Raw genomic sequence first — 21,313 nt, 5'->3', positions numbered from 1 at the left:
TCCAAGGCCAAAATATCCTTGCACAAGTGCGGCGACCAAAACTGCACACAGTACTCCAGCTGCGGCCTCACCAGTGCCCTGTACAGTTGCAGCAAGACCTCCCTGCTTTTACATTCTATCCCCCTCGCTATAAAGGCCAGCATCCCATTCGCCTTCTTGATCACCTGTTGCACCTGCAGACTGGGTTTTTGCGACTCATGCACAAGGTCCCCAGGTCCCTCTGCACCGTAGCATGCTGCAGCTTTTCGCCCTTTAAATAGTAATCCCTTCTACTATTATTTCTGCCAAAGTGGATAACCTCACACTTGCTAACATTGTACTCCATCTGCCAGGTCCTCACCCACTCGCTCAGCCTATCCAGATCCCTCTGCAGACTTTCCACACCCTCCGCACAATTTGCTTTTCCACTCATCTTTGTGTCATCAGCAAATTTCGTGACCCTACACTCAGCCCCCTCCTCCAGATCATCTATATAAGTGGTAAAGAGCTGAGGAGGTTAACAGCAATTGACAGATAAACTGTGAAGAATATGGGGCTATTACTGACAGGCAGATTGTAAGGAGTATGGGGCTATTACTGACAGGCAGATTGTAAGGAGTATGGGGCTATTACTGACAGGCAGATTGTAAGGAATATGGGGCTATCACAAAGTCTTGCATGACTCCTCTCCAGATTGCAGACGCGTCAGTTTCAAATCTCCCACTCGAAACAGTTACAGACATGTCATCACAAAGCAATTGCAGTATTGTGATCCAGTTTTTTGTACAGCACAATCTTTGGAACACAATCTTTAAAGGAACATGATTTACAAAAGCAACTTCTTTAGTTGGGTTGATTAATACAATGAGGAGTTCCTGGTGGCATTTTTCATTGCTGCAAAAAATGACTATAATATTACCTACATAATCAAAGACTGAGAACAAATCCATGGATAATGCACCACCCAATCAAACTCTATCTATACTACTGAAGACAAAGACCTATTTCTTGAGCACTTCATCAGATCTCCCAAATATTGAGCGCTTCAGAAACACAGTTAATCTTGTTTTGAAGTGCACTGACTGCAATATATCCAAGTATCCACACTCAGACAAAGGGTCATCCTGACTCAAAACATTGGCTCCATTCTTTCTCCACAGATACTGTCAGACCTGCTGAGATTTCCCAGCATTTTCTGTTTTTGTTCAAAATTCCATTATTTTTGTCTTTATCCAAGCAGGTTGTTTAGTGTAACAAGGTCTCACAAATAGTAAGGCAAATTATTAGGATTATTTGTTTTGGGCATAGTGAAAACGAGGATTGTCTAAGAGGGCAGGGAACAGCCCTTACCCTCTCTGAATAGTGTTATGAGTTCAGAAAGTCAGGTAGAACCTCACAATCACCACATTTGAATCATAGAATAAACGTAGAACAGAATGTGATTTGGCCCATTGTGCCAAAGAACAGCATCTCCAATAATGATACATTCTAACGCATTCCAGATTACATGTAAAGAAAGCCCATTCAACTTCAGAGTTTTGAGTGGGAACATGCAATTTTCCAGAATAAGGGAAGAAACTGTATTGGATAAACTGACAGTGTGCCAACTGTGCGGCAGAGATGTCTAAGAGGCAACTATAATGAACTGGAACATTAAATGTTATCTGGATTGCACTTCTGGTTATGTTGTTGCTTGACAAATTCTTGGAAACATTTTCCAGAAATGTTGCTACAAATGAGTACCAACAGTTTCTGGCTTGAGGCTTCATGGACAACGTGTAATTTCTGCTTACTTGGTTTCTGGGAAGTGCTGGTGTAATGTTAACCTCTGGTCTTTATCTGTATTGAGGGTAAGCAGCTTGTGGACTGTCAACAAGCCCAGGGTATCATTATGCACACAGCTGGAAGGATGCCAGTGACCACATACATATATGGCAATACATATATGGCAAACTTAAAAAAAAAACAAATCTTCTGACAACAAAAGCCAGTAAACGTTCTCTAGAGGTCTATTTGCTTATATAAAAATAACATATATAAAAATAATTTTATAACATGGCTGAAATTAGTGATTTCAGGTGCATCTCATTGAACACCAATACCTCAGATTCACAACCCTTTCAACTCCACTAATAGCGAACAAGAAAAGGGTTCATGTTACAATGGGGAAATACTTTAATTAAGTTCTTCACTTTGTTTAAAAATCTCTATTTGGTACAAATTTATGTAATTGGATGAAAGAGCTGGTTGGGGTCCGGGGCGCTGGGTTGCTGAACTGTGCAATGTGAACTCAAGCTCCATTGATAGAAGCACTGACTGCAGCATCCAGCTCTTCATCGAGGGCACGGTTTCAGCTACAGAAACTCGAAGGAAGAGTGTTCCCTCTTCCTCGTCTTGCATCCATCCAAACATGCTTCACACAAGACCCTTAATGGATATGACACACAACAGGAGATGGGAAAAAATAAAACCAACTACTGGCAATAATCTTTACTCTTCTCCAGGAACAATAGACGGTAATCTTAAACTAATTTGTGCAGAACTGATAATGATTTTGATGGTTGGGTTATTAGTAATGGCATTGAACTAATAAGGTATTTCTCAAAAACAACTGGCGTCAATAACAGCAGCGTCAATAGAATCATTGTTAAAATATTGAGAAGACAACATTTGTGCGTTTTTTGGTTAGCCTGCAGTCAAGTACTCATACCTTCTTTGTCCAAGACCGGACAGCTCTTGCCACTGATGCTGGGACTGGCAGAGTTTCTGCGCTCAATATCCAGATGTTCTTGCCTCGGTCGCATCTGGTCCTCCTGCGGTATTGGATCATACTTGCCTTTGAAATGCCTCTGGAATAGGGCTAGGCCACTCAAAGGAGCACTGGTAGGCACATAGGGGGCAGTCATCTAATGGAGAGAAAACATTGCCGAAAGTTGGCAATCTCAGATGGGTCTTAATATACACACACATCCATTGATCCCTCCAGCTGCATTGAAGAGCAGCAGAAAGCTACTCAGCTGAATCAATACCGTGCTAGGTGAAAGCGCACAAACCAATTATTCCTAGAAACACATCTCCAAACTCCGTGGCCTGGGGCTTGGCTCCTCCCTCTACGATTGGATCCTGACACGCAGACTACAATCAGTAAGGATAGGCAACAACACCTCCTCCTATTGCGTGGAGGGTGTGGAAAGTCTGTAGAGGGATCTGGATAGGCTGAGCGAGTGGGCAAGGACCTGGCAGACGGAGTATAATGCTAGCAAGTGTTAGGTTATCCACTTTGGCAGAAATAATAGTAGGAGGGATTATTATATAAAAGGCGAAAAGCTGCAACATGTTACGGTGCAGAGGGACCTGGGGGTCCTTGTGCATGAGTCGCATAAACCCAGTCTGCAGGTGCAGCAGGTGATCAAGAAGGTAAATGGTATGTTGGCCTTTATAGCGAGGGGGATTGAATATAAAAGCAAGGAGGTCTTTATGCAACTCTACAGAGTACTGGTGAGGCCGCAGCTGGAGTACTGTGTACAGTTTTGGTCGCCACACTTGCGGAAGGATATATTGGCCTTGGAGGGAGTGCAGAGGAGGTTCACTAGGCTGATACCGGAGGTGAGGGGTTTGGACTATGAAGAGAGACTAAATATACTGGGTCTGTACTCGTTGGAGTTTAGAAGGATGAGGGGGGATCTTATAGAGACTTATAAGATAATGAAAGGGATGGATAGGGTAGAGGTAGAGAGATTCTTCCCACTTAGAAAGGATAGCAGGACTAGAGGACACAGCCTCAAGACAAGGGGGGGGGGGCAGTTTAGATCAGAGTTGAGGAGGAACTTCTTCACTCAAAGGGTGGTGAATCTCTGGAATTCTCTGCCCGTTGAAGTGATGGAGGCTACCTCGCTAAATATATTTAAGTCATGGGTAGATAAGTTTTTGATAGACAAGGGAATTAAGGGTTATGGGGAGAGAGTGGGAAAGTGGAACTGATTCACTTCAGATCAGCCATGATCTTAGTGAATGGCTAGATGGCCTACTCCTGCTCCTATTTCTTATGTTCCACAATCATGCTCAACATCGGTGCCCCACAAGGCTGTGTTCTATGCTCCTAACTGCCTATGACTGTGTGGCCAAATTCCCCTCCAACTCCATTTTCAAGTTTGCTGATGACATCACTGTAGTAGACCAGATCTCAAACAATGACGAGACAGGGTAAAGGAATGAGATAGGGAACCTGGTGAACTGGTGCAGCAACAATAATCTCTCCGTCAATGTCAACAAAACAAAGGAGATTGTCATTGACTTCAGGAAACGTAAAGGAATACATCCACTGTGTACATCAATGGTGATGAAGTGGACATGATCGAGAGCTTCAAGTTTTTAAGTGTCCAGGTCACCAACCACCTGTCCTGGTCCCTCCATGCCAACACTATAGTTAAGAAAGCCCACCATTGCCTCTAATTTCTCAGAAGACTAAGGAAATTTGGCATGTCAGTTACGACTCTCAGCAACTTTTACAGATGCACCATAAAAAGCATTCTTTTTGGTTGTATCACAGCTTGGTATGGCTCCTGCTTTGTCCAATTCCCCAAAAAACTACAAAAGGTCATGAATGTAGCTCAATCCATCACGCAAACCAGCTTCCCATCCATTAACTCTGAATACGCTTCCCGCTGCCTCGGCAAAGCAGCCAGCATAATTAAGGAGCCAACGCACCCCGGACATTCTCTCTCCTACTTTCTTCCGTCAGGAAAAAGATACAAAAGTCTGAGATCTTATACCAAACAAAACAGCTTCTTCCTTGCTGATGTCAGACTTTTGAATGGACTCACCTCCATTAAGTTGATCTTTCTCTACACCCTAGCTGTGACTGGAACACTATATTCTCTCCTTGAACAGTATGCTTTGTCTGTATAGTGTGCAAGAAACAATACTTTTCACTGTATACTAATACATGAGACAATAATAAATCAAATCAAAATACAGGTGATGCCATATTGTTCCTGATTACATCACTGGAAGTTACTGGCATAGTAATAACATGTTTAACATCAACAAATGGCAGAATGAAGTGTGAATAAGAAAAGCAATTTCTGCTTTCAGACCACATGAGAAACTTACTAAAATAACAGATAACTTAAAGCTGACCATGACTAACAGCTGAATAGCTATGCTCATGGTAAAAACAATCTTCGTGCCTTTTAGTTAGACTGAATCCAGCAGGCTTATTTTCAGATGGTAACTGCCAGCATGGGAACTGGGTGGGAAATCAGTAAATAAAGTGCTCAGGAATTTAATGTAGTTAGGGTTAGGACCTCAATCCAGATGTTGGGACTGCTGGTATATTCAAGAGATGTTGATCAGCGTTGGTTCTGTGATCCAAAGAACCTATCAGCATTTCAAAAGTTTTGTTTTGGATGGAAGGGCAGAGCTCAGTGCGAACGCAAAACACCAAACCTCTAGAAAAACACCCATCCAAAAAGAAATGAACATCAGGAAAGTAACTGAAAATTTGACCATGTCAATGGGCCAAAGTCGTAAACAGCAACATCTTAACTGTTTACTCCCCAGGAAATTAACTAGTGTAGAGGAGAGAAACTTTGGACCTGAATGTGAGAATATTTTTAAATATATTAAAATGTTTTACAAATTACTAAAGAACACAAAACTCAATCCCCACATTATAATTTGAGTTGCTGTTTCTTATAACTAGCAGCATAAGTTTTTAAAGTTTTACTTTTGGACTGCAGTTCCTGTTAACATAACAGCTAATTTACACACAAATGTAAATGAGATAAATGACTCTTGCATTTTTTTCCCAGACCTGCTTGAGAGATAAATGTTATTCAGGACACAAGGAGAATCTTCTGCAAATAGTGAAATGGAATTGGGTCTTATGTTTAATATCTAATTTGAAAAGTTCCACCGCAGACTGTTTGTACAACTCTGGACATTCAAGTTCATGTGCTCGAGTAGAATCTGAACCTATAACCATAGAGGGGGAGATGCTGCCACAAAGTCATACTGATGCATTAAGAGCACAATGGAATGGATAGAAAATCTTTTTCAAGGAGGATTTGAGCCACCAGAGATTGTGGTTCCAGTTGAACCCATTGACAAATCAAAATATCAACTGATGGTCTTGCAGAGTAAACTTGAGTTGGATTCCAGACTGCTGGTGACCACCAAACTATCACTGATTGTTGTAAAAATCCACCTGGTTCACTATACCTATCAGGGAAGGAAATCTGCTGTCCTTACCTGGCCTGCGCTATATGTGACCCGAGGTCCACAGCAATGTGGTTGATGCTTAACTGCTACTCTGCAATGGTGTTGCAAGCTATTCAGGTTCAAGGACAATTAGGGACTGGCAACAAATGCCAGTCTTCCCAGCAACACCCACATCTCACGAAAGAATGAAGAAATAACAGTACAGCGACTGACTTAGAATGAACATTCAATGGGATATATCAGCAGCTCTGGCAGCATATGTGGAGAGAGAAATAGAGTTAATACTTCAAGTCCAATGTGATTCTTCTCTGGAACTCTGAGGTTTAGAAGATGATTCATACTGGACTCAAAATATTAAGTCTGTTCCTCCCTCCACAGGTTTGCTCAGCCTGCTGTGTTTCTTTCAGCATTCTCTGTTTTTATTTCAGATTTCCAGCCTCTGCAATATTTTGCTTTTATTCTATGAAATAGACAGGGTGAGGTATGTAGCACAAGTATGGTATGTAGCAGCAAAAATAATTATAGGGTTATTAAAGATCACTGAATCAAAACAGAAAGGACAGCTGACTTCAAGAATAGATAAGACTGCATGTGCATGTTTTATAACAGCGGCACAGTGTTTAGCACCGCTGCCTCATAGTGCCAGGGACCTGTGTTTGATTCCTGGCTTGGGTCACTGTCTGTGTGGAGTTTGCACCTTCTCCTCACATCTGCGTGGGTTTCCTCCGGGTGCTCCGGCTTCCCCCACAGTCTGAAAGACGTGCTGGTTAGGGTGCACTGGCCGTGCTAACTTCTCCCTCAGTGTACTCAGGCGCTAGAGTGTGGCAACTAGCGGATTTAACATAAGAACGTAAGAAATAGGAGCAGGAATAGGCCATCTAGCCCTTCGCGCCTGCCCCGCCATTCAACAAGATCATGGCTGATCTGAAGTGGCTCAGTTCCACTTACCCGCTTTCTCCCCATAACCCTTAATCCCCTTGCCTACCAAAAACCTATCTACCCGCGTCTTAAATATATTTAGCGAGGAAGCCTCAACCACTTCAACGGGCAGAGAATTCCAGAAATTCACCATCCTTTGAGTGAAGAAGTTCCTCCTCAACTCCGTTCTAAACTGTCCCCCCCTTATCTTGAGCCTGTGCCCTCTAGTCCTGCTGTCCTTTCTGAGCAGGAAGAACCTCTCCACCTCTATCCTATCCATCCCTTTCATCATCTTATACGTCTCAATGAGATCTCCCCTCATCCTTCTAAACTCTAATGAGTACAAGCCCAGTTTATTCAGCCTCTCCTCATAGCTCAACCTCCTCAATTCCGGTATCAGCCTAGTGAACCTCCTCTGCACTCCCTCCAAGGCCAAAATATCCTTGCGTAAGTGCGGCGACCAAAACTGCACACAGTACTCCAGCTGCAGCCTCACCAGTGCCCTGTACAGTTGCAGCAAGACCTCCCTACTCCTATATTCAATCCCCCTCGCTATGAAGGCCAGCATCCCATTTGCCTTCCTGACTACCTGCTGCACCCGCAGGCTGGGTTTTTGCGACTCATGCACAAGGACCCCCAGGTCCCTCTGCACCGTCACATGCTGCAGCTTTTCGCCCTATAAGTAGTAGTCCTTCCTACCATTATTCCTACCAAAGTGGATAACCTCTCACTTGCCAACATTAAATTCCATCTGCCAGGTCCTCGCCCACTCGCTCAGCCTATCTAGATCCCTCTGCAGACTTTCCACACCCTCCGCACAATTTGCCGTTCCACCAATCTTGGTGTCATCAGCAAATTTCAACACCTTACACTCGGTTCCCTCCTCCAGATCATCTATATAAATGGTAAATAGCTGAGGCCCCAGCACCGATCCCTGGGGCACTCCACTAGTCACCAACCGCCAATCCGAATAGCACCCATTGACCCCCACTCTCTGCCTCCTATTTGACAGCCAATCCCCTATCCACGCTAACATCCTACCCCCAACTCCATGCCCCCTAACCTTCTGTAACAACCTTTTGTGCGGCACCTTATCAAACGCCTTCTGAAAATCGAGAAACACCACACCCACATTTTCACAGTAACTTCACTGCAGTGTTAATTTAAGCCTACTTGTGACTAATAAATAGACGTTAAATAAACTTAAAGCAAAATACTGCGGATGCTGGAAATCTGAAATGAAAATAGAAAATGCTGGAAAGGCTCAGCAGATCTGGCAGGGCAGCACCTGTGTAGAGATAAACAGCATGAACATTTTCAGTCATGTATGAGCTCTGAAGACTCATGCAGACTCAAAACATTAACTCTGTGCATTTTTTATGATTGTTCCCTTTTTATCACATTTGTTCCACTTCAGACTGGGGGAAATAAAGTTATGCCACTACAAGGTTTCAAACTGAGGATTAAATTACTGACATAAAGACTGATTTGTCACAGTTTGGATTAAATACGGGTCAGAAAAGGGAGGTTCCATCTGAACAAACAAACAAACAATTGCAACTTTTCTGAAAGTTCATCATTTCCATAAATCAGGCTCTCTCTTTACAGTGCAAATAGCGGCACAACTCTGCGCATCTAACTTATCAGAATTTAACTGAGAATACAACTTACAAATTAAATTCATAATCATGGGTCATTGAGGGAGCTAGGTGGAAGGTCGAATTATCTGTGAAGTGGACAGAAATGATGATGCAGAGTTCAGAAGTGCTGGTGAGTGTGAAGCCCTACAAAGACTCACCATGTTGGGAATCATGGCCGCGCGCTGTTGCAGCTGCTGGATATCCATCGGAACTGGCTTCATGGCTGAGGTCATTAACACCGAGTTTTGAGGTTTCAGCAATGATGGCTTTGATTCCGGAGAAAACATTCTAGAGTAGGAATTAACTCTGAACAACATTATTCACAATTTTCAAGATGTACAGTTTTATCACCAAACATCTAGGCATATCTGAGAACACTTCTATTAGAAATGATAGTAAATAATTTTATGTTGTTTCAGAACAATACAGGGGGAATCACAAGTTGAACACTATATTTCAGTCAGGGTCTAGCCAGTATTTTATATAGATTTAACGTAACTTGGTTTAAATCGCCTATATCCCTCTTAAAAAAGCCAGCGATTCCATGTGCCATTTTAAAAAGCCTTTTCAGCATGGCCTACCATCTTTAAAGATTTGTGAACAGATCAACCTCAGGCTCGTCTGTTCCTGCACCCTCTCTAATAGTGTACCATCAATACAGGATAATCAGAGTGACTTTCTTTACCTAGAAAGTGGTGAGGATGTGACACTCACCACAAAGGGAATGTTTGGGTCAAATAGCAAGAGAAACCTAGATGAGCTTATTATGGAGAAGGGAATCGAATAATACACCGATGATGAGAGTTTATGAAGGAGGTCAGGAAGAAGTTCGAGTGAAGCAAAGATGCCAGTATGGATTGGCTGAACTGAATTTGTAATTCTAAGCTAGCTGAAGGAGTACATGTGGGACTTCCAGAGGCATTTGATAAGATTCAACACATAAGATTAACACAAAAATCAGGATATATGGAATCGGAGGTTACCTTGCTTTTGTAAGTTGGTAATTGCTTGGGAGGAAGACGAGAAGTTTGGAATAAAGGGAAGGTACTCTGGTTTCAGACAGTGCATGATTTTCCCCAGAGATCTGTACTGGGGCTTCAGCTTTTCATCAATTGGTAACAAGGCATTTGTTCCAACTCGTCTGTGCCAGTGTTTATGTCCCAGACAAGCCTCTGTCCACCCTACTTTATTCCAGTCTATCAGCATAACTTCATACTTCTTCCTCCCTCATGTACTTACCTAACGTCCCATTAAATATCCAACTAATCTAACCCCTCTCTATCCAAAGAAGTTTCTTATAAATTCCATATTGGATTTTGAGAGTGACTATAAGATAACAAATTGAAGCAGGATTGGACTGTTTGGCCCCTCAAGTCTGCCATAGTAATGAAGGGATATGGGCCAAAGATAGGTAAGCTGAATTAAAATACCACAGTCCCACTGAATATCAGAACAGGCTTGAGACCAACACCTGTTCCTATTCAGTTGCCTAGGAGGGAACAAATTTTTAAAGAATGAGCATTTCTGAAATGACAGGAAAGTGTTGCAACCAACAAACTCATAACAGGATTGGAATTTAAGAAGCATCTGAAACCACTATTTTTTTTCATGTAAACAGGAATCAATCTCCAAAGCAACAGGGACACTTCTGTGCTGACAAGGAACAGTGGATCATCTATGAGGAAAAGCACAGGCTACATACAACAGTTTTCTGCTGACTTTGGTTCACTGCTCATGGTGACTGAATAAATCAAGTTCTTTTATCTTTTCATGTACCATGATTTTTAGTAATTATTTTGGCAATTATTAATTATTAGTAATTATTTTGAGATCACGTTTTGTGTTTTTAGAGCAGTACAGGGCAGCAGGAGACCACCTGTCACCATCTCTTTAAAAGAGCAATTAAGTTATTTCTATTCTTGCTCTTTCCTCAAATTCCAGCAAATTTTCATTCTTTAAGCCAACTTCCTTTCTAAGATAGCATTGATTCTGTATCCAATGACCTTTCAGGCACTGCTTTCCAAATCCTAATCATTACATTAAAGTCTTTCCTCATGTCTTTTCTGGTTCTTACCCCATCCATTTTCCCACAAAATTTACAAACTGCTTGTTTGTAAAAGAAGTAACTTTCTGCATTAACATGCCCCTTTATCAAACAGAACGCATTTACCTTTGCCTGTCAGGCTCTCCATCCTCCACTTCATCCGCACTGCAGGTTGCACTTGAATCATTGTCTGAGTGAGACTCCATCTGTACTCCAGGCTGCGGTAGATCCAGCAGCTCTGTTCTCAGTGTTCCCTGCTGCCTGGCTTTCTCAAACTCCTTGTCTTTGGCGTCCACCTCGACTTTAACCTGCAGATTTTCTTCTGGCTTCATAGTTACATCCACAGGTTCAGTTTTGGTCTTCATTACAGGTTCAATCACAGGCTTTGCTTCAGCATCAGGTCCCCTTTGTTCCTCCATTGACTCCTCAAAGCCCAAATTCATCTCCTGCTTGACCTGCAGTTGAGGTGAGGCAGCAGTTGGTGCTGGTGACATCGGTGGGATACTTGGAGCGTCCTTTGTGGCAGGATTGAGCTCTTCTTCAGTTAACTTATTAGCCTCAGAATTTTCCTTGCTCGACTTTCCTGTCTCCATAGGTGATGGTGAAGGTGCACTTTCAGTATCTGAGCTATTCTCAGCTCCTGGAATAAAGAATTCACACTGATTTGTCACAATTAAAGTCTCTAGGACAAGAAATATGAAGGAACAAAAAGTAAAGCAACAAATGCTGCAAATCCAAAATAACAATGGGAATACAGCTCAGTGAGATGCTGGAAGACATGGTAACCTTTCATTCAACGAAGGGTCCCAGAAAGCATCAACAGTCGAGATGCTGACTGGCTTTTGACTTTCTAATGTTCTCCCCAGTCAACGTGTGGTAAATTCTCCTTGAACGGAGGACTGAGAAATGGGAATACGTACACAATGAACACAAGTTGCAAACTCAGTTCTTTTCCAGGCATCTAGAAACTGAACATCTAATGATCTGTCCCATTAAGCCATAGGTGTGAATATTGTGCTAGCACTTTTTAACTACTATAGGATAAATCTGAGATAAAGGCCTAAGTTGTCCTGCAAACAGAGCAGCAAGCCTGGACAGCAGGTTCACTATCAGTTTTTGGAAATGTGTCTCTAAAAATGAGCCACTTTTAAGCTCCAACATGTTTATATGGTAAGACATTGTACTCTGATGGAAACAGTGGGTCAGTTGACAATCAACTCCTCGCTAGCTCACCTATCAAATGTGAGCTCCCTCCAAGAGCTTCCTTTCAGTCAGAAGACTGAAGACTTGGTGGAACGGCAAATTGTGCGGAGGGTGTGGAGAGTCTGCAGAAGGATCTAGATAGGCTGGGCGAATGGGCCAGGAACTGGCAAATGGAATTTAATGTTGGCAAGTGCGAGGTGGTCCACTTTGGTAGGAATAATGGTAGGAAGGACTATTACTTACGTGGAGAAAATCTGCAGCAGGCGACGGTGCAGAGGGACCTCGGGGTCCTTGTGCATGAGTCGCAAAAACCCAGCTTGCAGGTGCAGCAGGTGGTCAGGAAGGCGAATGGGATGCTGGCCTTCATAGTGAGGGGGATTGAATATAAAAGTAGGGAGGTCTTGCTGCGGCTGTATAGGGCATTGGTGAGGCCGCAGCTGGAGTACTGTGTGCAGTTTTGGGCGCCGTACTTACGCAAGGATATTTTGGCCTTGGAGGGAGTGCAGAGGAGGTTTACTAGGCTGATACCGGAGTTGAGGGGGTTGAGCTATGAGGAGAGGCTGAATAAACTAGGCTTGTACTCGTTAGAGTTTAGAAGAATGAGGGGAGATCTCATTGAGACATATAAGATGATTAATGGGATGGATAGGATAGAGGTGGAGAGACTCTTCCCGCTCAGAAAGGACAGTAGGACTAGGGGGCACAACCTCAAGATAAAGGGGGGATGGTTTAGAACGGAGTTGAGGAGGAACTTCTTCACTCAAAGGGTGGTGAATCTCTGGAATTCTCTGCCTGTTGAGGTGGTGGAGGCTACCTCGCTAAATATTTTTAAAACGTGGGTTGATGGGTTTTTGATAAGCGAGGGGATTAAGGGTTATGGGGAGAGGGCGGGAATGTGGAACTGAGCCACGACAGATCAGCCATGATCTTGTTGAATGGCGGGGCAGGCTCGAAGGGCCAGATGGCCTACTCCTGCTCCTATTTCTTATGTTCTTATGTTCTAAGAGACTCACTGAATAGAGCAGCCTTATTAGAAAGAATGTAGGGAGTTAAATTCGGAATGTTTAGACTTGACGCCGCTGATATTCGATCAATAAAGTTACACAGATTCTTCAATAAAATTCCTAAACATTGGATCTTGTGAAATTAAAGCATCAACATTTTTAACACAACACCTCTGATAGGCCACAGGATTCTTTTCAGAAGCTGCTGCTATTCCATACAGACACTGATGAATCGGAGTCCAATTCTGTTGCAGAAATATTGGTGAAAGCCATTTATAACAGGATAGAGTAAATGCCAACAATAGCCAAATATAGTTCTGCCATGCACATATCGGCAGCAGGTGAGTATCATCTCACAATGTGAGAACTGGCAGGTGAGATAATACCCTCAGTTCAGACACAAGTATGGGGGCATAATGCAGCACATTTCATAGAACATAGAACATAGAACATTACAGCGCAGAACAGGCCCTTCGGCCCACGATGTTGCGCCGACCAGTTACAAAAACAATGACCCACTAGCCTATACCAATCCCTTTTCGTCCATAAACCTATCCAGAGATCTCTTAAACGCCCCCAAACTAGACGCATTTACAACCGCAGCAGGCAGGGCATTCCAATCCCTCACCACCCGCTGGGTAAAGAACCTACCCCTGACATCCGTCCTGTAGCTACCCCCCCTTAATTTAAAGCCATGCCCCCTCGTGCTAGCTTTCTCCATCCGAGGAAAAAGGCTATCACTATCCACCCTATCTAAACCTCTAATCATCTTATATGTTTCAATAAGATCCCCTCTTAGCCGCCTTCTTTCCAACGAAAACAACCCTAAATCCCTCAGTCTCTCCTCATAGGACTTCCCCACCATACCAGGCAACATCCTAGTAAACCTCCTCTGCACCCTCTCCAACGCCTCCACATCCTTCTTGTAATGCGGGGACCAGAACTGCACACAGTACTCCAAGTGCGGCCGCACTAGAGTAGTGTACAGTTGTAACATTACACTGCGACTCCTAAATTCAATCCCCCTACCAATAAACGCCAAGACACCGTACGCCTTCTTAACAACCTTATCTACTTGATTCCCAACTTTCAGGGATCTATGTACACACACACCTAGATCCCTCTGTTCATCCACACTATTCAAAGTCCTCCCGTTAGCCCTATACTCGACACATCTGTTGCTCCTACCAAAGTGAATTACCTCACACTTCTCCGCATTAAATTCCATCCGCCACCTCTCGGCCCAGCTCTGCAACCTATCTAAGTCTCCCTGCAGACTATGACACCCTTCCTCACAATCTACCACACCTCCAATTTTGGTGTCATCAGCAAATTTACTAATCCACCCAACTATACCTTCATCCAGATCATTAATAAAAATTACAAACAACAGTGGCCCCAAAACAGATCCCTGAGGCACACCACTCGTAACTGCATTCTTTCTGCTGCCAGCAACGCTAACCCACTGCCCGCTTTGAACTTATCTAAACAACTGTTATCAGAACGTGGTGACACAGATTCCTTTTTACCTTCACTGTCCTCTGGATTCTCCTCCTCATTGGACACTTCATTGTCCTCATCCTCTTGTGCAGACACTGTAGAAGCAATGCTTTCGCATTGAGATACTTCCCGATCCTCGCGTGATCTCCGTGACATCTGTTGCTGAGGAGACAAAGAAGATGTGAAAAAACTCCTGGGAACACTAACTCTACATCTATGACCTCACGCTCTTTATCACATTATAACCATGTCAGGGATAAGGCAGAAACGTGAGTAACCCCTTCACCTTCAATGACATCACGGCTGATTTGTGACCTCCTTGCTTTTGACAAAAGTCTAGCAAGCACACCCTCCAAACCCAATCTCTACTATCAAGAAGGACAAAAGCAACAGACAGAAGGGAACATCTTCCACTGCAAGTTCTCCTCCAAGATACACACCATCATAACTCAGAGCTATATCTTCATCTCTTTACTGTCGCTTGATCAAAATCCTGGAACACTACCCTCCTCTCCAATAACACAGTGGCTGTGTCTGCATCAGTTGGGCTGCAAGGGGAAACAATCCCTCAGCATTTACCGAGTCAATATTCCTGAGAATCTGATAAGAATCAGTAAGGTCGTGTCTCATTCTTTTAAACTCCAATGAGCACTGGCCCAACCTACTCAGCCTCTCCTCATGAGTCAACCCCTCTACACTCAAGATTAACCAAGTGAACCTTCGCTGGACTTCCTACCAAAGCATAACACAATACATTTTCTCACATGATATTACAGCTGCTTGGTTTTTGTCCATTGGCTTATCCTGCCTAGATCTCTATATAGAATATTTGTGTCATTCTCAGCACCTGCGTTCCCACTTACTTTTGTGTTATGTGCAAACTTGGCAACAGTACATTCACTTTCCTTGTCCAAGTCATTTATATATGTTATAATTATGGACCCAGCACTGATACTTGTGGCACTCCACTAGTTACAGGTTGCCATCCTGAAAATGACTCTTTTATCCCAACTCTCTGTTTTCTATCAGTTAGCCAATCCTCTATCCATGCTAATATACTACCCCCAACACCATGGGCTCTTATTACAGTGAAGAATCTGTGGAACTCTTTGCCGTAGAAAGCTGTGGAGGCCAGGTAATTGAGTGTCTTTAAAACAGAGGCAGATAGATTCTTGATTAACAAAGGGATCAGGGTTTATGGGGAAAAGGCCGAAGAATGGGGATGACAAAGATATCAGCCATGATTGAATAGCAGAGCAGACACGATGGGGTGAGTGGCCTAATTCTGCTCCTATGTCTTATGGTTTTATCTTGTTAAGCAGCCTTTTGTGTGGAGCCTTATCCAATAAGGCTTACTGAGTATATTACATTGACTGGTTTAAACATCTAATATCGATCCCAATCAGCATCACCTCAAAGAATTCTAATAAATTTGTCAGGCACAATTTCTCCTTATTAAAGCCATGCGCTCTCTACTTGATGATATTATGTATTTCTAAATGCTCTTCTATCACATCCGTTATAATAGAACATAGAACATTACAGCACAGTACAGGCCCTCGATGGTGTGCTGACCAGTGGATCCAATGTAATGACCCTCTAACCTAAACTATTCCAATGTTATCCATATGCCTATCCAATGACCATTTGAATGCCCTTAAAATTGGCGAGTCCACAACTGCTGCAGGCAGGGCATTCCACACCCTTACCACCCTCTGAATAAAGAACCTACCTCTGACATCCGTCCTATAATTATCACCCCTCAATTTAAAGCTATGTCCCCTCGTGTTAGCCATCACCATCCGAGGAAAAAGGCTCTCACTGTCCACTCTATCAAACCCTCTGATCATCTTGTATGCCTCAATTAGGTCACCTCTTAACCTTCTTCTCTCTAATGAAAACAACCTCAAGTCCGTCAGCCTTTCCTCATAAGACCTTCCCACCATACCAGGCAACATCCTGGTAAACCTCCTCTGCACCCTTTCCAGTGCTAATGGGCTCAAACATCTTCACAATGACAAATGCTAAGCTAAATGACCTGTTTTTTGACTTCCTCCCTTTGTGACTATGAGTATTACATTGGCAGCTTTCCAATCCTCTGGGATTTTTCCCAGAATTAAACGATACTTGAAAGATTGCTACCAGCACATCCACCATCTCTCAAGCTACTTCATTTAATACCCATCAGGTCTGGCGGAATTATAGGTCTTTAGTCCCATTAGCTTCCTATTTCTCCAGTGACAGTTATTGTAATTATTTCCTCCCCAACTTTAGCCCCTTGATTATTTAGTATTTTTGGAAAGCTACTAGTGTCTTGTACCATGAAGACTGACACAAAAATTTAACTCCTCTGCCATTTCCTAGTTCCCCATTATTTCCCCACTCTCATTCTCTAAGGGGCCTATGTTCATTTTTTTTTATACATCTATAGAAGTTCTTACTGTTCATTTTTATCTTACTTGCCAGTTTACCTCTATTATTATTTTGTTCACCTTTCTACTTTTCTGGCTTACCATTAATCTTTGCTACATTGTATGCTTGTTCTTTCAGTTTTAACATTGTCCTTAATTTTCTTAGTTAACCGGAGTTGATTTAACTCCTTCCTACAATCCCCCTTCCTCGTTGGGATCGATCTTTGCTGTGAGTCATGAGCTATATTCAGAAACATCCGCTGTTACTGATCATCCACCTTTCTGTTAAACTCCTTTCTCAGTCACTCCAGCCAACTCTGCTCTCACCATTTATTACTACTCTTATTTCAGTTTAGCACAGTTGTTTCTGATATGGATAATAACTGGGGACATTATCAGTTCTCAAATTAAAGTCAGCTCTAGACACTGAACAAACATCTCATTTGAAGTAATTGTGGAGAAAGATGATGATATTCTTGAGTGCCCATAAAGTTCTAGATGCCTTTGAGAGATGCTCAGGTTGTTGTTTTAACTGGGCAGGTTACTAGTAGCTTGGTCAAGTAAGCAGTCATTTACCACCTCGTAACTCCATGAAGCCTGTTTGATTTAAAAAAATCTTTGACCAACACTTGTCGAGGGGTCTAAGTACAGAAACCCATCCTGCTGTAGCAACCTTCATTCAAGGATTTACATGCTGTTATCTCCAACTACAAACCATTGGAACTGAATCCCACCAAGGAAACACTGTCTGGACTTTGACCTCCTGGATTCTGGAAATTATTTGAACTGATATTCATTCCAATGGTTCTCACATACGAACGAGGAACAGCAGGAGGGCCATTCAGCCCCTCGAGCCTGCTCCATCATTTCATAAGATCATGCCTGATCTGATAGCAACCTCAAATCTCGATCCCACCTACCCCTGATAATCTATCATTCCCTTGCTTACCAAGAATCTGTTCACCTGTCTTAAAAATATTCAGAGAATCACAGAATACTACAGTGCAGAAGAGGCCCTTCGACCCATTGATTCTGCAACAATGCATGACCGCCCATGTAATCTCAGCACTTGGCCCATAGCCCTGAAAGTTATGCCATGAAAAGTATTCATCCAGATACATTTTAAAGAACATGAGGCATCCTGCCTCCACCATCCTCCCGGTCAGGCATTCCAGACCGTCACCACCCTCTGAGTAGAATAATAGAGAAGTCACAGAGGTTTACAGCATGGAAACAGGCCCTTTGGCCCAATTTGCTCATGCCGCCCCTTTTGTTTAGAACCCTAAGCTAATCCCAATTGCCCGCATTTGGCCCTTATCCCTCTATACCCATCATACCCATGTGACTATCTAAGTGCTTTTCAAAAGATAAAATTGTACCCACCTCTACTAATACCTCTGGCAGATGGGAGTTCCAGGCACTCCCCATCCTCTGTGTGAAAAAATTGCCCCTCTGGACACTTTTCTATCTCTCCCCTCTCACCTTAAACCTATACCCTCTAGTTTTACAGTCCCATACCTTTGGGAAAATATATTGACTATCTAGCTGATCTATGCCCCTCGTTATTTTATAGACTTCTATAAGGTCACCCCTCAGCCTCCTACGCTCCAGAGAGAAAAGTCCCAGTCTATTCAGTCTCTCCTTATAACTCAATCCATCAAGTCCTGGTAGCATCCGAGTAAATCTTTTCTGCACTCTTTCTAATTTAATAATATCCTTTCTATAATAGGGTGACCAGAATTATACACAGTATTCCAAATGTGGCCTTACCAATGTCTTGTACAACTTCAACAAGATGTCCCAACTCCTGTATTCAATGTTCTGACCAATGAAACCAAGCATGCCGAATGCCTTCTTCACCACTCTGTCCACCTGTGACTCCATTTTCAAGGAGCTATGAACCTGTACCCCGAGATCTCTCTGTTCTGTAACTCTCCCCAACGCCTGATCATTAACTGAGTAAATCCTGCCCTGGTTCAATCTACCAAAATGCATTACCTTGCATTTGTCTAAATTAAACTCCAGGGGTAAAAAAGATTTTCCTCAAATCCCCCCAAAACCTCCTACCCCTCACTTTTAACTTGTGTCCCTCTTAACTGACCCTTCAACTAAGGGGAACAACTGCTCCCTATCCACTCTGTCCATGCCCCTCATAATCTTGAACACCTCAATCAGACTGCCCTTCAGTCTTCTCTGCTCCAGAGAAAACAACCCAAGCCTTTCCCACTTCTATAATGTAAATGTCCCATCTCAGGCAGCATCCTGGTGAATCTCCTCCACACTCCTTCCAGTTCAACACATCCTTCTTATAATGTGGTGACCAGAACTGCACACTGTCCTCCAGCTGTGGCCTCACCAAAGTTTGACACAACTCCATCGTGACCTCTCTGCTTCTGTGTTCTATACCCCGATTGATAAAGATGAGTGTGCCATATGCCTTTTTCACCAAGCTATTAACCTGCCTTTTCTCCTTCAGAGATCTGGGGACAAACACACCAAGGTCCCTTTTGTTCTTCGGAACTTCCCAGTGTCAGGCCTTTCACAGTATACTTCCTTGTCAAATTGCTCCTTTCGAAGTGCATCATCTCACACTTTTCAGGGTTAAATTCCATCTGCCACTTATCCACCCATCTGACCATCTCGTCTATATCTTCCTGTAACCCAAGATACTCAACCTCAGTGTTAACCACCCGGCCAATCTCTGTGTCATCAGCAAACCTACTGATCCTACTCCCCCATATAGTCATCTATGTCATTTATATAAATGACCAACAATCAGGGGGCCCAGCATGGATCCCTGTGGTACGCCACTGATCACTGGCCTCCACTCACTAAAGCAGCTGGCTGTCACCACCCTCTGTCTCCTACCACGAAGCCAATTATGAATCCACCCTGTTAGATCACCCTGTATCACATGTGCATTAGCCTTCTTAATAAGTCTCTCACGTGGGACTTTGACAAAGATTTTGCTGAAATCCATGTAAACTACATCAACTGCACTACCCTCATCCACACATGGTCGCATACTCAAAAAATTCAATCAAATTTGTTAGGCATGACCTCCCTCTGACAAAACCATGCTGACTATCCTTGATCAAACCTCACCTCTCCAAATGGACATAGATTCTCTTCTTCAGAACCTTCTCTGAATCACAGATGTGAATCTCATTGCAGAGAGTCTGCCGTTCCCCAGCTTGTCTCTATAACCTTTCTTAAATAGTGGGACCACATTAGCTGTTCCTCCCCGGTGGCCAGAGAGGAATTAAAAATTTGGGTCAGAGCCCCTGTAATTTCTTTCCTTGTCTCCCACAACAACTACGACACAATTCATCTGGCCCTGGAGATCTGTCCACTTTTAAGCCTGCCAGTACCTCCAATATCTTTTCACTCCCTATAACAATTTGCTCTAGAACTTATAAGAACATAAGAAATAGAAGCAGAAGTAGGCCATCTAGCCCTTTGAGCCTGCCCCACCATTCAATAAGACCATGGCTGATCTGAAGTGGATCAGTTCCACTTTCTCGCTTTCTCCCCATAACCCTTAATTCCCCTGCCTATCAGAAACCTATCTACCCGTGACTTAAATATATTCAGCGAGGTAGCCTCCACCACTTCAATGGGCAGAGAATTCCAGAGGTTCACCACCCTTTGAGTGAAGAAGTTCCTCCTCAACTCTGATCAGAACTGCCCCCCACTTATCTTGAGGCTGTGCCCTCTAGCCCTGCTATCCTTTCTAAGCGGGAAGAATCTCTCTACCTCTACCCTATCCATCCCCTTCATTATCTTATACGTCTCTATAAGATCCCCCCTCAGCCTTTTAAACTCCGAGTACAGACCCAGTCTATTTAGTCTCTCTTCATAGTCCAAGCCCCTCATCTCCGGTATCAGCCTAGTGAACCTCCTCTGCACTCCCTCCAAGGCCAATATATCTTTCCGCAAGTGTCGTGACCAAAACTGCACACAGTACTCCAGTTGCAGCAAGACCTCCCTGCTTTTATATTCTATCCCCCTCGCTATAAAGGCCAACATTCCATTCGCCTTCTTGATCACCTGCTGCACCTGCAGACTGGGTTTTTGCGATTCGTGCACAAGGACCCCCAGGTGCCTCTGCCCTGTAGCATGCTGCAGCTTTTCGCCTTTTAAATAATAATCCCTCCTACTATTATTTCTGCCAGTGGATAACCTCACACTTGCTAACATTATACTCCATCTGCCAGGTCCTCACTCACTCGCTCAGCCTATTCAGATCTCTCTGCAGACTTTCCACACCCTCCACACAATTTGCTTTTCCACTCATCTTCGTGTCATCAGCAAATTTCGACACCCTACACTCAGCCCCCTCCTCCAGATCATCTATATAAATGGTAAATAGCTGAGGCCCAGCACCGATCC

The 21,313-nt window shown here is 43.3% G+C and overlaps 1 protein-coding gene across 12 annotated transcripts in view; it reads right to left on the bottom strand.

Moving 5' to 3' along the window:
• The window catches only part of ncor1 (nuclear receptor corepressor 1), a 345,530-nt gene that overhangs the window by 121,182 nt on the left and 203,035 nt on the right, over positions 1 to 21,313 (bottom strand). For 8 of the 12 annotated variants that reach the window (XM_080211013.1, XM_080211017.1, XM_080211019.1 and 5 more), the window contains 4 exons: positions 14,540 to 14,672; positions 10,930 to 11,443; positions 8,918 to 9,065; positions 2,690 to 2,885 (listed from right to left, as the gene is read on the bottom strand). In XM_080211013.1, the coding sequence (XP_080067139.1) occupies positions 2,690 to 2,885; positions 8,918 to 9,065; positions 10,930 to 11,443; positions 14,540 to 14,672 (991 nt within the window). The remainder of the gene's footprint in view (positions 1 to 2,689; positions 2,886 to 8,917; positions 9,066 to 10,929; positions 11,444 to 14,539; positions 14,673 to 21,313) is intronic. The other 4 variants (XM_080211024.1, XM_080211015.1, XM_080211021.1 and 1 more) reach the window with 2 other exon arrangements.

Source organism: Carcharhinus amblyrhynchos, chromosome 23 (assembly GCF_965287045.1).
Source record: "Carcharhinus amblyrhynchos chromosome 23, sCarAmb.v2.hapA, whole genome shotgun sequence".
NCBI classification, from domain to species: domain Eukaryota; kingdom Metazoa; phylum Chordata; class Chondrichthyes; order Carcharhiniformes; family Carcharhinidae; genus Carcharhinus; species Carcharhinus amblyrhynchos.
This window is presented reverse-complemented; position numbering and strand designations above follow the sequence as displayed.